A 17206-nucleotide genomic window follows, 5' to 3' on the forward strand; every position below is an offset into this window, starting at 1 on the left:
ACTCATGCCAGTACCTTTCCAACTTCCTTCCTGGCTTGTCAGGAGGATTCTACCCTTCACCACCCCCAGGACTACCATTGTCTGTAGAAGCCCTTTTGTCCCTACATTCCCATGAGATGCCAAGGGAAAGGAGTTGGCTTCATGATCATTTTAAATACCATAAATACCATTCTAGAACCATGTATTGACATGTATCTGATTTTTTTGCTCTTCCTAAGCTAGACATGGTCACCCAGGTTAAGAAACTGCTTACTCTGGGTATAATCTCACAGTTCCCCTACCCAGCGTGCATTTTATGCAGTGGGTTGAGGGAGGGGTGGGATGCTGTGGCTATAGGAGAAATCAGGGAAAGGACCAGGGATGATTATGATCTAATCACATGGAATGAATTACAGAATCACCAAGATATTAATAAAATATACATTTTCAAAAGAACACAATCCCAGTCTCCAAAGAAAACTATGTACACTAAACCATCATCTAATGTACCAACAAGGGCGCAACCACACATGGCTGAGAAGCCTGAGATAACTTTGAATCCCTGACACCAAGAGCTGTCCTAGCAATTCTAAACCACATTTATAATCAGTTTGCCGTGTGAGAGGGGAAACCTTTGTTTCAGCTCTGAGTATTCCACCTCATGGTAGCTGCCCCACCCCCAAACGCATGCATGCATGCTTCCTGACCCACTCCTGAACTCCCTAAGTGAAGCTCTGACCACCACCCTAACCTTTCTAGACATCTTTAATAATCACACAGATTAGATTTCCTTATACTCCATCTTAGCTTTTTATTCTTCTTCTATTACTTAATACAATAACTTTCGCCACATTTACTTCTTGCCTTTCTTGAAGTAGTTCATGGCTATTTACCTTTCATGGGGATTTCCTTCAAAAGTGTTCTCCTATCTTCCACAGTGACTAATAAACAAGACACATTATTTATGACGCTGAGTGACTCAGCATATATGCACTTGTTCCATTGGTTTGCTAGAGCCAGGGTCTTGCCTTGGATAGCCTGATAATAACTATGTAAGCCAGACATAACCTAGGCGTCTTGATAAATAGGGCTAGGAATTCACGGCAATCCTATTGTCTTAGCCTCCTGAGTACTCAGTTTTCCGATATGTACACACACACACACACACACACACACACACACACACACACACACACAAGAAATCAACAAAAAAGTCAATCTAACATCACTCTAACAAAATTTAATACCTCTTATTTATCTAATTTTAAAGCAATATATAAATTATCAAGTCTTCCTTTGTTGACTCTGTCAGAATCCTACATTATCAAAGCTCTCTCCAAAAATTCACTCCCAACCTCTAGGTTATGATAGTCTCTAAAGCCTCAGCTTCTTATGTCACTGGGAGTCAGGTGTCTCTGGTTTTCTTTCTTGGTATCAATAAATGTTTTCACCTTCATAATGCTGGATTGTTTTAACAAAAAGCACAAATCATTAGTGGCCAAAATCCCTTCATAGCCAAGCAGCCGTACTGTGGTAGTTTGAGTAGGTTTGGCCCCCATAGACTCATGTGTTTGAATGCTTGGCCCATGAGGAATAACACTATTATTAGGTGTGGCCTTGTTGGAGAAGGTATAGCTGTGTTGGAAAAACTGTGTCACTTTGGGGTAGGTTTTGACTTGTCTTATGCTCCAACTGTGGAACAGTTTTTTTCTGCTGCCTTTGGGTCAGAATGTAGCTCTATCTCCAGAACCATGCTGGCCTGTATGCTACTATACCTGCTGCCATGATGATAATGGACTAAACCTATGAAACTGTAAGACAGCCCCAATTAAATGTTTTCCTTTATGAGAGTTGCCTTGGTCACGGTGTCTGTTCATAGCAATAAAACCCTAAAACACATATGTACAAAATTTATTTTCCCAACAGGTACATATCAACACATGGTGTTAGAATAAGATATCAGAGTGGTGGGTTCTGTGAGGAATGAGCTGAAGAAAGACACAGCTTGCTGCACAGTTGATGTCCTTTCCTTTCACTCAATTCTGGAACAAAGCGTCAAAGAAAACTAATGAACATAATTGCAGTCCCTGCTTCCCCTTAAATTGGTGTAAGAGTTAATTGGCTCACTTCAGTCTTCTACTTAAGCTAAAATTGGCAATTCTGTATTCCACACTAAATTTACTTACTGGCTCTGTAGAAATGGGCCTAGCATTGACTTTGTTTGAAAAACTAGCTTCCCGGGAAACTGCTTCCATTAAAGGAACCATATCTCTTAAATGCAGTATCTTCCTTTTATGAAAATTAAACATGCACAGAATTAGCATTTATTTCATCAGATGTAGAGTGAACATGCCACAGTGATCCAAGAAAACCATCTTCACAACTAAAAATAGCAAGTGTCTCACTTACCAACCCAGCCGAACGTCTGAGAGCTGAGATAGGAACAATCTGTTTGGGGTGCAGAGACAAGCCTTCCACACCACTTCAAAACTTAGGGAAATTCTACATTTTCATCCTCACAGTAAACAGGCTTATACAGAAATAGTAGAGTTGTACTCCACTGTGAACTCACTTCTCAACCAGGAAAGCCTCGGGGAGGGTTGGTGACACCAAACCGCCCTAACAATGCTTAGGAAGCAATTCTTGTTTACTCTTACTGTAGACGTGCCTTACCTGGCATCACACTGGAGGCTCTCTAGGGCCTGGATGCTACAGGGATCCGAGAGGTTTAAGGTTGTTAGCATCCATCCTTATCCTGTGCGTTATCTTTTTAAAATATTTTTTATTTTACTTGGGATGTGCCTGTGTGTCTCTGTGTCCCTGTGTATGTGCCTGTGTGTCCGTGTGTATATGTATATGTTCGTGTATATGCACTTGTGTGTGCAAGTGCCCATGGAGGGCGGAAGAGAAGAGTCAGGTCCCCTGGAACTAGAGTTACAGAGTTATAGGGAACCCAATGAGGACATCTTATATAGAAAAATGAATTAGATACATAATTTCTCATATAATATATGTGATCCATGCCAGGATCGTTATATCTCAGGGCTGGAGAGACGGTTGAGCAGTTAAGATCATTCGCTGCCTTTGCAGAAGAACCAGGCTCAGTTCCCAGCATCCATGTGGTGCTTCAAACCATCTCTAACTGGGGAATCGCCTGCCCTCCTGCCCTCTGTAGGCTCCACACAGGCATGCCACACTTATGTGCAATGAATGTAAAGTGCACACACAGTAAAAAATAAGTCTTAAAAGAATCTGTATCTCATGCCTCACTCTTCCCTCCATGGTGCAGGAGAAAGGCTGGTGTCCATCCCATATTGTACACCAGGCCATTAAATTCTATGTAGCCATCAAATGGGAAATACAACATTAACAGACTTCAAAAAGTCCTCAGGCTGAACGCAGGAGACTAGGTAGAGGCAGCTAATTAGGGCAGCCATGTCTTTGACTTTGCCACAGACAAGAACCATGGCAACAAAGACAAAGCTGACCTCTAAGCAGAATGCTTAGATAGATGGGGATGATGTAAAGCAGGCAGTAAAGGGAGACAGCATGGAGAGGCACAAGGGCAGCCTAGAGAAGGAATGCCAGCCCACCTCCTCAGCAACCCATCCTATCAGGAAGGTTAAGAGAAGAAGCAACCAGCAACCCCCATCCAAGTATCAGAATCCAATCTGTTGCCTGGTCCCTACAGGCCTTACCTCCACTTTGCGGAACTGTCTTGTCTAAGAGTGACAGCTCTGCTGTAAACAAGGAACTTGCACTGTGCCACCCCCAAAGCCAAGAATTTAACTGCAACAACAGCCACCAACAGGTGATAGATGTCATCTTTCCTGAGGAGATGGTGGCTGTCCCTCTGGTGTTTGTTGTCAGAAGCTGTTGGGCCAGTACATCCCTTACTATGTAGATGTCATTCTTCAGCTTCCAGAACAAAGGCTTCCATGGCCATAAGCCTGAGTCATGTCTATCCTTGTCCATTTGGAACTAAGCATCATCCCCGGGCCACAGCTGGAACTGGAACTCCTAGTAAAAATCCCAGTGTCACTCATACCTATCCATGAGGAGATGGGAAAGTCCTAATTGTATCCTACAGTTCTAGGATTGTGACTGTCAACACCGCAAGCTCCAGCACCATCAGCCCTTTCTTCTGTACACATTCCCGCCCACCTCTTAAAATCCCAGGATCATAGATACCAAAAACATAAGACACAGCACCACCCATGCCCAACCCGAGGACCCTTGCCATGTTTATGTGTCCTCCAACTCCAGGGGCAGACATCCCAGCTCCATAAGAGCAGGTGCTACCTGCATGTGTTGTGAGGAACGTAGGGAAGCTTCCTCTGTGATCCAGCTGCTGCTGCTGCCAAAGGCCCTGGCCCACTTGTTTGGGAAAGGTATCATCAGGGGCCCACAGATATGAGAAAGTGGCTTCCGGGGCTACAAAACCCAAAGTCTGGAACCAGCACTGTGGGACCTAAGACAGGTTTCCTTCTACATTTTCCATGTTGAGGTGCATGGTTAATGATGACACAGATTCCAGCCTCACCTGTACATGGGAATATGGAAGGGTCCAAATCCACCCCGTATCTACTGAACTACTGGAGCCAGTGGTTCAGGCGTCACCCGCACCCATCCTATGGGTCGTAGGGAAAGTTTTCCTCACATTCGTGGCTCTGAAAGCCTTAGTTGCTGGTGCCTCAAACTTGGTGTCAATTATATATGCCCCATAGGCCCTGGGAATAGCATTTGGTACCACCGTGATAATGACTGCTACCACAAGCCCAGTGCCATCAGTACCGAAATCTGTGGGCCCGGCATATACATACCTTTGAAAGCTCATGTCCACTGCATAAACTATCTTCATAAACCCATGCAGTCTAGGCTCTTAAGACATTCATAAACACCGCTCACGTTGATTAAAGATTTTTTTTGAAAACCATAAAGACTACGTTTTTTAATTTCTCTATAATTAAACTAACGTACCTACTTAAATGGCACAATCAAATGACATCATACCCTATGTGAACAACAACAAGACATTCTCCTACCAATCTTTTTTTTTTTTTTTTTTTTTTTTTTTGCGTTTCATCATTTATTTAGATGTTGAAGCTCTCACACTAAGTTTTTACAAGCTAGTGAACACTGACAAACTATTTCTCCCACAGAACTATAACCACACATTCCCAGACAGTATAAATATATGGTTGAACTAACATTAATACACATCACCATTTTATCGATTACATAATAAAACAAATGATCAAGTATCCAATTATTGTTACATAGCTCAAAAGGCGTATAAAATATTTCTGCTCAGTTCACTAGCAGATCCCACTTTTACTTTTTTGCAAGAGGTTGGGAAGAGAAGGGGAAAACCATAATTCAAACAAGTTGGAAAACCTCAGATAGGTATGGAAAACACAAGAATTTCAGAAATTTTGATTAAGTGGTTAGCTACAACAATGTATCTCTCTACGTCTTAAAAATATTTACTAAATTAAAGAGCATACTCTACATGTTCTGCACAAGACAAAGGCAACATATTACTAAAAATATTTAATAGCCTCCTCTCCTTTCTTGTTCAGGCCCTCCCTGTCAGGTTGCACCCGAGTGCAAACATTAAATTAACTATAAGGCTTTTTGTCTGGAGACATTATTGAAGATATGTGCTTCTGTAACAAAGTTGATTTTCAAATGGAGGTTTCCCAAAACAGCACAAAATAAGACAGAGACATTAAATAATCATTGCAAGACTTAGTTTTTAAAAAAAAAAAAAAAAAAAAAAAAAAAAAAAAAAAAAAAGATGGCTAAGCAAACCTGATGTATTCTGGTGTAAGTGTGGGAGATGTAAACATAGAGTGAGCAGGCAGATAACAAGAGAAGCCCTGCGGTGTTTGAAATGACTGAAGGAATACACCATGGAAGGTCTGGAGAGTTCTTAGTTCTTGGAATTTTGGTTCTGTATGATGCTAAAAATATACAAGTATTGTGCTGGGTATTTTGGCACCTAATCCTTCTAAATTCCTTATAGACTAATAATATTCTGGCACAGGAGTACATTTAATGACATTACTCAATACCTTATTTTAGGAAAGGTCAATTGGTACAAATAATAAGCACATTTTAAATGCTGACCAGCAAAAATCTTTTGCTAAGTGTCCAAACGTGTTGATCATAGCCCAAATATAGAGGTTGCAATTCTGTCAAGCTTGTGGCTTGGTAAAACTTTTTCAATATTCCCGTGGAGCTTCCACAGGTAAGTGGACACATTGGGTAAATAACAAATCAGGTCCCATCTGAAGTTCCTCTTCCAAGGCAATGGCATCAGGCACCCCAGTTTTATTGAATACAACAGTTGTTTCTATGACCGTTGGAATCCTTGAAGCGGAGCCGCATTTTAGGACGGTACTTCTCCAGGTACAGAAGTTGCTTGCTGTTAAAAGCTCCGCGCCGCTTTTGTCTTATGAATTGTACTGCATCTTCATATTTCATTCCACCTTCAATTAATGCTAGGGCAACAAGCACCGGAGCTCTGCCAAGGCCTGCGACACAATGGACAGCAATACAGCAACCAGGTTCTTCACGAAACTTAATCTTCACAAGACTTAACCAGTCATCAACAATCTGGTTGGATGGTGGTGCACCATCATCAAAAGGCCAGTCAAGAACATGAATGCCTTCTTTCTCCACAAGAGTGGTGTCGTAAGTTGCTTCGCATACTCTTACTATTGTGGTAACTCCATACTTCTTAAGTTCCTCTATAAATTTGTTTAAGGTCGCATTGGTTGGATTGTGTGTAATAAGAAATCTCATGTTCTTGTATGTGACTTCCACAGGAGCAGGGCGGTTCATTCGAGCCATGTTAATTTAGTTTAAAAAAACACCCAATAGGGTTATGAAAGAATTAAAAAATTGAATACAGAAATGATTCCAAACAAAAACTGAAAACCAAACCAAAACAAAACAAAATAAAAAACCAAAACAAAACCAAAAAACAACCTGAAGTCTACTTCAATATTCAATATACTCCACTTGAAATTCTCAGTGCTTTGAGTATGAGTCGGGGGAAACGGGCAATGAAATGAACCTCCTCACAAGAAGCAGTGACTCTTCAATCCAGGAATACTGAGGCGATACAAAGGAAGTGCACTGAGGTTTACCCCATCCAGGTCTGAGCTCTTGGAAAATGCTCTGCAGATTTCAATTCAACACGACTGTGTCCAGGCTATCCACTCTTATGGGGGCTTCTTGGTGGAGTAGTAATGAATTTCTACAGTTCACTTGTCTGCATAGAGGTCGTGCTGTGCCTGGCAGTAGTCTCCACTGCCCTTCAGAAACTCCATAAATGTGTGACCGAGAACACCACAGAACTGAGGAATATGTCTACTCATTGAAGATTGTGGCCTAATCATACAGCCGATCCCGAGGCGGCGCAGGCGGCGGCGGCAGGGCAGGCGGCGATGGGCGTCGCGGGGCGGCGGCGGCGATCTCTCCTACCAATCTTATTCCTCTAAACAGACAGGTCGACATCAATACACGGACACATGACATGAACTATGACATCCCCAAAGGAAAATAATAATTCTCTAGGAATAGTTCTAAACTTGAGGGAAATCTATGAAATTCCCAAAACAAAATAAAAAATAATGACCCTACAGACACAAGGAAATACAGAAAGACAAAACCAAAAATAAAATGAGAAAAAACAATTCAGAAGAGGGTGGGAAATCCACCAGAGACAGAAGTCTTAGAGCTAAAACTTTAATAAATGAAACAAAAGGAGAACTTCCAAAATAGACCACAACAAGGAAGAGAAAGAAATTCTGAACCGAAGATGTATCTTTTAAATTACCCAGTGATTGAGACAAAAGGAAGAGAAGAAAAGAGAATGAAGAAGCTACAAGACTTATGAACCATCATGCAGCAAACTGGTATTTTCACTTCAGGCATTCCAGAGGTGACAGAAAGGAGGAAAGACTTTGAGAAATGATCTTCATGAACTAAACACCCAAATGTTCCAAACTCCAAATACATATGCACATTTAGATGTAAAATGCTTAAAGGACCAACTAGGTTCAACCAAAATAGATGAAAAAATATTGTAGTGAGATGTTAAAAAGTAATCTTAAAACTAACAAGAGAGGGTCTTAAGTCCATAGAAGAGGGAATTCCATTAGACTTCCAACAAAAAGCAGTCAGAAGAAAATGGGATGACATAGCAAAGGTCCTGAAAAAAGGGGTGGGGGAAATCGCCAGCAAAATGATCAAAAGTTTCACACAAAAATAAATGAGGGGTTGGAATTGTGGTGCACAGCTTTAGTCCCATCACTCGGGAGGCAGAGGCTGGTGGGTCTCTGAGATCGAGGTTAGCCTTGTCTATGGGGTGAGTTCTAGGACAGGCAGGGCTACACAGAGAAACCCTGTCTCAGAAAGAAAGAAAGAAAGAAAGAAAGAAAGAAAGAAAGAAAGAAAGAAAGAAAGAAAGAAAGAAAGAAAGAAAGAAAGAAAGAAGAGGGGGATACAGAAGATTTTTTATGTAGTTATAACTTTTTTTTTTTTTTGCTATTTTTACAAGTTAGGAAGCAGCATAATAGATATCATTATGGCCTTTACATTCATCTATGCCTTTATGCTTTTGGTGTCATTGTTCCTGTTGACACAAGAGAAACGCATCCCTCAGCTCAATGGGAATAAGAGAGAGTCTATTCTAGAATCAAACACAAATGGCCATGGACCAGGAGCACAGATTTAGGGTCCCACACGTTTGTGTGGTAACACCTCCGTGAAGTTTTACTGTAACAGAACAAAGACAGCCATAACTTAGAGTGCTTTTCAAGTACCTCAGCAGTAGCGAACTTCAGCAAAGGAGGGACGTCTCTGCAGAGGCCTCAGAAGCCATCTGGCATGCTCAGCCTCTGCCTCATGGAAGCCAGTGCTCTGGCAAGTTAATACATCCCAAAATGTTTCACTCAACAGTCACTGGGAGGATAGGTCAGAGGTGGCCACAAATGCTGTCAAGGGGGCCGAAGAGAACCCAAGATGCATTGTAACGAAGCCATGGGCCCGCAGCAGTCCCCCCCGCCCCCGAATCAGTATACTCCTAATCCGTTTGTTAGCCTTGTAGAAGGTTCAGTGTAACCTGCATTTTCTTCATAGACTTTCCATTCCCATCTCCCACACAATTCTGCACCCTCTGGCTGGTTATTTTCTTTGTGTGTGTGTGTGTGTGTGTGTGTGTGTGTGTGTGTGTGTGTGTGTGTGTGTGTGTGTTTCTTTTCTCCTCCCCTTTAAGATCATTTCCTACCTCTCATGAGTTCCTGTCTAATTTTATGACCTATACACTTGTTTAAACACACATGCATACACACACTATATATATATACATATATGTGTATAATTTTAACCCAAGTTCTTTATAGAAGAAAAGGCATCCCATATTTTTCCATATCTTGTTTAATATGATAGAACTGTTGATTGCCCTATTTGATTATTATAGATAGATTGCATACATGTATCAGATTACCATAATGGAACCCACAAAGATACAGATGGATATCACATTCCAATTTAAAGAGATTTTAAGTGGATAAACTAAGAGATTTGCTTCGATTTTCTTTGTTGTTTGGCTTTCAGGTCTGAGGATCAAATCCAGGTCTTTGAACATCTTAGGTAAACGTCCACTGAGCATATCTCAAGCCTCCAAGGCACACTTTAAAATCAATGCTTGTATCGGGGCCTGGAGTGACTTAACTAACTAAAGCTACCTATGGCAGATTCCCATGCTATAAACCACATTTTTTCCCAGCTTGTAAAAATTCAATGAAATTTTGTTCAGATCACTACTTAGCAATCAATTTGATAAACCCTCCAAGCATACCTTTAAAAAAGCTATAAAACAGGGCCAAAAGTGATTAATGCATATAAAGATTATTGTTTAAAGTTTTTAGGACATTTCATAGCAGCTCACAAGAAATTACCTAGGCTTTCTACTAAAACCAAGTGCCGCTCCATATTTATCACCATAGCCGAGGCGTAGGCAGGGGTTAGGGAAGAAGCAGTGGAAATAAGATTTCGTGAATCACAAATCAGATTGCCGCTGATGATGCAAGCTGTGACTCAGGCAAGTGCCAGCATCGTGACCAAGACCAGCATCGTGACCAAGACCGCGCCTGCACTGCTCATATGCCGCTCATCTGCACTTATGAGATGAAGTTACCAGCTGATGGCCATAAACGGAGCCACGCTCAGATAAAAATGAATCAGGATGCTCAAGGCAGGGAAAGCAAATAAATACCAAGGCACTAACGTGCATAATGCCTGGGGGGTTATGAAAGCACGGTGGTAGCAATTGAAACATATATCTCAGCATGAGGCACTTTAAGAAATAGTTTATGTCCCCAGAATACTTGTTGTAACCAAAAATATAATTCTGCAGCAATTTTCTTTAAAGTACCTAGACGTGGCAACCAGCAAGGAGGAGGGAGGGAGGAAGAAGGGGAAGGGAGACTGAGGATGCCTGAGGCAGGTACTCAAGGAAATGCCTTCCCAGTCAGCCACGGTCTCTAGAGCCAGAAACACTCCACTGTAGAAGAGCTGGGCCAGGATCGTGTGGATCTTTTCACCCTCCACAGACGCCTGAGCTACTGTCCAGAATTCTCTTCTGCAGCGCAACAGAGGCCCCTAGTGTTTGAGCTTGTCTCTGCCACTTGTACTCTACACCAGACTCCTCGGGAAAGAGGTTTCTTTGACTTGTACCCAAATCCCAAGAACTTTCATGAGGTGGAAACTTCCAGTTCTTTGGGAAGTCAGTTATGTCAAACGATGTTCTGCTGGGGCACACAGGTGAAAGGATGTCTTGCTAAAGCAAACTCATGAAAGACTGTTTTCCTGAAGCGACACAGGTGAAAGGGTGTTTGGGTAGAGCAGACGCGTGAAAGGACGCTTGATGAAGGAGTGGGAGATGGGCACTGAGCTTTGGTTTGCTCTGCCTCACTATTCTTCACCAAACCACATGTACTGGTTTGCCTTACATAGTATCATCGAGTTCCACTTGTGACGATGCCACCATTGAGAGAAACTCGCCCAAGAACTGCTCCTGAGCTTCCTGCACCAGCTTCCCGCTTCTGCGGCCTCACCTGGGGCCGGCTGGTGTTTGTGCCTGGTGTCTGCCGGCCGAGAGGACTGCACTGCAGCCGCTGAGTCACCTTTGGTGTTTGCTATGGGACTGAACTGCTGCCCAAGAAGATCGACCTCGCCCCCACAGAGCTATTGCTGATCAGGTCCACTTCTCCCAGATCCTGATAACTTTTCTCTTCCATTACCTCTGCTGGGTGTTGGGCTAGAGGAGAGGCTGAATCCTTATCAAAAATAAGTTGCAAATATTTTATGACTACACTTTCCCTGTGAACTGCCATGGAAAATCCATTTTCACATACACCCTATCAAACACTTCTCCTTTAAAAATACTTAAAATTGGACATCCCTCCTGACACGCACTCAGTTATTCTAATAGGCAGCTGCTTAATTGATCCCACTATTGGATTGTTTTCTATTATTTTATTTTCCAATACGTAGGGGAAATTGAGAGATGGTGATATTCTAGTATAAACTTTCTATTTAAGGGAAAGAAGACTTATTTTTTATTAAAATGATTTTAAATGGGTAGATTGTACCTCCTTTAAACACTGCTTTATTTTAACATCCTGTTCGCACTGGCCCAGTTTGAAGGGTCCCACCTGCTCCACTCTCAGCCTCCAGCCTAGCCCAGGTTAGCACGTCCTGTGCGCTGGTCCAGCAGTAAGTGTAGCTCTCATTCCTCATCAAGGAAGCTTCTTTTTGCTTCAGGTGGAAACGATTACAGAAAGCCACAATTGTTCAAAACACAGAGAATCACTGACAGTGGTTTACCCACTCCCAACTGGTACAGGCACGACGCAACCCTACACCCAGGGCTCACAGAACACTAAAAGAGAAGGAGTGAAAGACTGTGTGCAGCAGAGGATCTTCTGTGGTATTGTGTCCTCGATGTGCCGCAGAGAAGCTGCGCCCATGAAATCTCAACAATCCAGTTGCCTAAACAAGACCTAAACTAGGCTAATACCAGCTGACATGCTGACATAACAAGATGGCTGACACACTAACATGATGACAAGACGGATGGGGACCATCCCACAGGGCCCCATCCCTAGATGAAGAGCTACAGGAAATTAATGACTGGTCAAGGAGGGAGAGTTAGTCTTCTTCAGGGATGAGCGTCCTAATTTGTCATCCAACACCAGGTGCTCAGCCCTAAAAACATATATGCAGACAACACTGAAAACTCATCAGGTTGTATTTATGTATTTATTTGTTCATGTATAAATAAGCAAAAATAATACTAAAAGAGGGGCTTATAGGAGAGGGGATGATTACATACAATGCACATATATGAAAATTTAAAAATAAGTTTGAAATAAAAACTAATTTTCACAAGTAAAATAAACAATAAGTCTAAGGCCTATTTTTAAATATTTGATGGTATAATTATTAAAAGAATAAAGATGGGAACAAGGTCATTCTTAAGGGAAATCTACCAACGATTACAAAATAGCCTTTAGTAGTCAAAGACTCAAATTATTCTTCCCACTTATTCAGTCAAAAAAGTTACCGAATGCCTTCTTAGACACAGGCTTCTTGCACTTACAGAGATGGAAAGTTAATTATAAAATCACAGTAAGAAAAAATTGCTTGCAATGAGTTTTGACTGTACAAAAACATCTGAAGCCTGAATGTCCATAACTAACCTAAATCCTCCTGAAAATTCTATCCTTCCAAACAGTTACTGGCATGCTGCTGAGTAACCTTTTAACCTGGCTACTGTTGAGTAAGAAAGTCAAGACATTGTAGTAGAGAGTGTTGGGCGATAAAGAAAACAGATAACCAATACATAAGTCCTTGGAGAATCACAGTGCTTGATTCTGTATTCCTTCAGATATTAACGAGGAATACATTTACTTTCCTTGTCCTCCAACAATGAAATCTGCTCTCACTCAAAAACCCACTGCTTAAACTTCCGGGACCGGATCAGGTTCAGACACCACAGGGTTAGAGCGACACCTGGTGACCATCTGCAAACTCACACAAACCCAGTCTACCTCAAAAGGCAAAGAACCAACCAAACCAGAGCCAACCAGACAAGCAAACAAAACAAAACAAAAAATGCTGTTAACCAAGAACCTCTCAAATTAGCACATTAGAACTGAAGCATGCATGTCCTGTCTCTAGGGAATAATCTGGAGAAAGCTAAGACTTAAGAGAAAAGCAGTGGACAGTCCAAAACAGGGAGGGGGGTTGATAACATGATACCCAGGGCAACACTGGCAGTAGCAGGAGCAGGGGGTGGGGTTGGGAGAAGGGGGGAACCCTCTCTGCTTGGCTGAGGAAGCTCAGCACTGGCAAGCGACAGAGCAGACACAAGACAGAATCTCACAAAGATTTCTGTAGAGCGTCTTGGCAGCCTCGGCGTGCGCTCTTGGAAAAGCAGACCAAAATTCATGGACTCTATGCACTGAAGCCTGACAAACAGACCTTGTGAGACTGCAGCAAAGAAATTCTGAATCGGATCTGCATACCATTCAGCAACTGGAAAACCTGGTGGGAATTCAAACTTTAGAAAGTCGCTTTCACAGGGACTCCATACAGCAATCAAGACATTGGCAAGATCTGCACAGAACCAGCAGCAACCCACACCTTGAAGGAAATCACGGGGTGTGGCCAACACCTGAGACTGCCTGTGAAAGACTGCCCATCTGCCAGGACCGCACTGCTGATTTGAACTAGGGAAGACACAGGGTTGTGGAGAAGGGGACTCCAAGGAAGAGACTGGGTTCTAGAAGGTTGGAGGAAATGTGAGAGTCTGAAAGGGATCCAGCAAACAGGCCAGTCTGTTCTCATATCCCATATCTACATCTTCATTTAATATTCCTTTCCGTAAGACAGTTTAGCTCCACTCAATGGATTGTCTGCTCAAACATCTTTCCCTCTCTCTTCCATGTACCTTCAGCCCTCCTCCCTCACCCCACTCTCCCCACAGATCCTCTGCTTTATCAGCCCAACCCTAAGCACCGGTCTCATGGTGTCTTTTTCCTTGTGTTCACAGTTGCAGTTACTAACATCTTAGTGCACACAGTGTTCGCAGTGTCCCCTTCCTCCTGCTGTGGCTAGCACTTGAGGAGCACTTGTTCTGCAGCTGACTCCTGTTCTCTTCTCCACAGCAGCTCTACTGACTCCCGGACAGCGGCTTCTGTCGCACAGCGTTCTGCTCTCAGAAGAGGGCTGGGGTAGAGCCTCTGCCTGGAGCATCAGTCTAAGAGGAAAATGGAACCTCAGCCCTACGACCACCTTGTCAATCTGAATGCTGTATGTATCCACTTGGGGAGAGGAGACCTAGATATATATAAATCAACCATCAACCTACCTCTGGAGTGGAAACAATGGTTCTTTGGAAAGTCAGTTGTGCTGGATGGTGTCGTGCTGGAGTGTTTTCATGAGGAGGACACAGGGGAAAGAGTTAGGCAGACTCGTGAACATTTCCCCGAGGCTGGCACAAGAGAAAAGGTGTCCTGCTAAGCCAAGCATGTGAGAGGACACGTGATAAAGGATTCTTTGCTAACAACACACATGTATCAGTTTGCATTTGTTCAAACTCCATAGAGAGAAACTCACCAAAAAAAACTCCCGGTGGTGTGCTGCAGTTTCTTGCTGCTGATTGGCAGAGTGATGTCAGCTGAGACAGACGCATGTGCTGAGGCAAGACACATGGAGGACACATGTTTAGAGGGTGTCAATAGGACTCGATGGCAGTGATGCTAGTGAGCTAGCCTTGCTCACAGAGCTAGGTGTGCAACGCTTTGCTGGTCTTCACTACACTGAGAGAAGCACAGCTGAGCATGTCTCCTGGTGTCCCTCCTGGTCCCTCCTGCTGACTCCAGTTGAGGCTGAGGCCTGGCTTTCTCTGCTAGGTCGAGCCACCCCTGCTGCTTCGAGTTTGCTATCCTGACTACTGAAGTGGACTGCTGGTTATCTGTGAAGTGCTGGCCAGTGGACTGAGCTGTGCACTGAACTGCTGATTTCCAGATACCACAGAGAGGAGTTGCTCCAAAGAACCTTTCTAAACAGGTCCACTTTCCCTGTATCCTTTCGTTTCCACTACCTCTGGTGGGTGGTAGACTAAAAGAGAGGTTACACATTTAAGAACCGTCACTAAAAGTAGACTTTGGAAAAATAAGTTATATACCTCCTGATGTGAAAGCCTCAACAACAACAACATGTAAGGAACACGTCCCCTTAAGAAAGTACTGACCCCAATGGCCAAAGAGAGCTCTGTGATTAAGAACACAAGCTGTGGGGTTGGGGATTTAGCTCAGTGGTAGAGCGCTTGCCTAGGAAGCGAAAGGCCCTGGGTTCGGTCCCCAGCTCCGAAAAAAAAAAAGAAAAAAAAAAAAAAAAAAAAACCCAAGCTGCTCTTGCAAGGGACCTTGCTTTGACTCCTACCACTCCACATGGCAGTTCACAACCTTCTGTAACTCAGGTTCAAGGGCTCTTATGTCCTCTTCTGGTTATCCAGGCACCAGACACTCATGCGGTGAGGAGACATGCAGGCAAGCAAAACACCCAGACACATAAAATAAAGATTAAAAAAAAAAGTAATGGCTGTCAATGAGAACTAGACAAAATTCTAGGTCAAGAATTCAGAAGAACAACTATAAAAAGGTTCAGAACAAATGATGCAAAACTCTTGAATGAATTCCACAAGAGCACGAACAGCTGAATTAAAAAGCAGAGTCAATACAAGACGTGAAAATAAGTTCAGCGATGGGAATACTGAAGGGAAAAGGAACGATGCGGGATTTGAAAGTGTTGAAACAAAGGCTCAGTGGGAAGCCTAGTTAACAGCACAGACCTGTGGGAGAATGGAGCGCCAGGCTTGAAGGGGAAGAACAGGAGAGGAACATTGGTCGTGGGGGGGAGTTGTTTGTTTGTTTGTTTGTTTGTTGTTTTGTTTTTTAAGTACAAAAGGAATTTGCAAGATCTTTAAGAAACCATGCAAAGAACAAACCTTTAAATTGTGGACATAGAAGTCAAAGGTGTCGAAAATAAGATCAAGAGAGAGACTTCTCAATTCATTTTATAGTTTAAAATATTACATATACTGAACAAAGAAAATGTCCTCTACAAGAGAGAAACAACTCACAAATAAGGGCAGGCCGCCGAGGAACAGATGGTTCCAGAAATTTGAAAAGCTGAAAGAGCATGGGATGAATTATTTCATGTTCTGGAAGACTCTAACTACCAACCCGGATTGTTATATGCAGTAAAACTGTCACAACTGGTGGAGAAAGAGAAAAGGATTTCATGATAAAACCAGGAAGGTTCTGGAAGGAGTTCTTTGGAGTTCTCAGGATAGTAATAAACACACCTAAGGAGGTAGAGAGAAGAAAAATAAAACAAAACAAAGATGATAGCACAGTAGTCAAGCAAATACTACAAGATCAATTAAATGATAACAATTGATAGATACCTCTCAATATTTACTCCGAATATTAACTCCCATGTCAAAAGGCACAGACTAGAAGACGAGAGTCAAAAACAGGATCTGTCTAGTTGCTGCCTCCAGCAGCAGATACTGAAGCAAACTTCAGAGTCATCATATCCTAGGGTGAAAGGATGAAAAAGACCCAAAGGAAATGGAACTGGGAGGGAGATAAGACAGACTCCAAACTAAAATAAGTCACCAGAGGCACAGAATGCCACTGCATGCTTTTTAGGGGAGCAACATGTAGAGGACATGACAATTCTCAACACATATGCACCAAACATGTTCCCGTTATAAAATACATTTATAGACTCAGATTAATTCCAATACAGTAATAGTAGATGACTTAAATATACCACTTTGACCAAAACACAGGTCATTCCAACAGGAAAATAAACAAACAAAAAACCTTGGAGTTAAATTCCATCCCAGATCAAATAGACTTGACAGACCTTTCCAGAACACTTCATCCAAACACTGCGGAATACACACTCTTCTCAGCAGCCCATGACATTAAGACAAAGGAAGTCTCAACAAACATGGGAAAACTAAAATTCCTAATTGTATTTTATCCGACCACAAAGAAATAAAACTGCAAATCACAGCAAGAGAAAGTCCAGGAAACTCACAAACTCATGAGATTAAACACCACACAGC

General features: G+C 42.5%; 1 protein-coding gene across 1 annotated transcript; it reads right to left on the reverse strand.

Annotated features, from left to right (window-relative positions):
* Positions 1-5779: 5779 nt before the first annotated feature.
* LOC116903832 (protein tyrosine phosphatase type IVA 1) lies at positions 5780-7443 on the reverse strand. Its single transcript, XM_032906544.1, has one exon. The coding sequence runs from the start codon at positions 6835-6837 to the stop codon at positions 6316-6318; it is 522 nt and encodes a 173-aa protein (XP_032762435.1). The 5' UTR covers positions 6838-7443; the 3' UTR covers positions 5780-6315.
* Positions 7444-17206: the final 9763 nt, after the last annotated feature.

The sequence above is a fragment of the Rattus rattus genome, chromosome 6 (genome assembly GCF_011064425.1).
Source record: "Rattus rattus isolate New Zealand chromosome 6, Rrattus_CSIRO_v1, whole genome shotgun sequence".
NCBI lineage: Eukaryota > Metazoa > Chordata > Mammalia > Rodentia > Muridae > Rattus > Rattus rattus.

Bases quoted from the DNA above. Each gene is read 5' to 3' on its own strand.
- LOC116903832 (XM_032906544.1), bottom strand. From the start codon at position 6,837: ATGGCTCGAATGAACCGCCCTGCTCCTGTGGAAGTCACATACAAGAAC.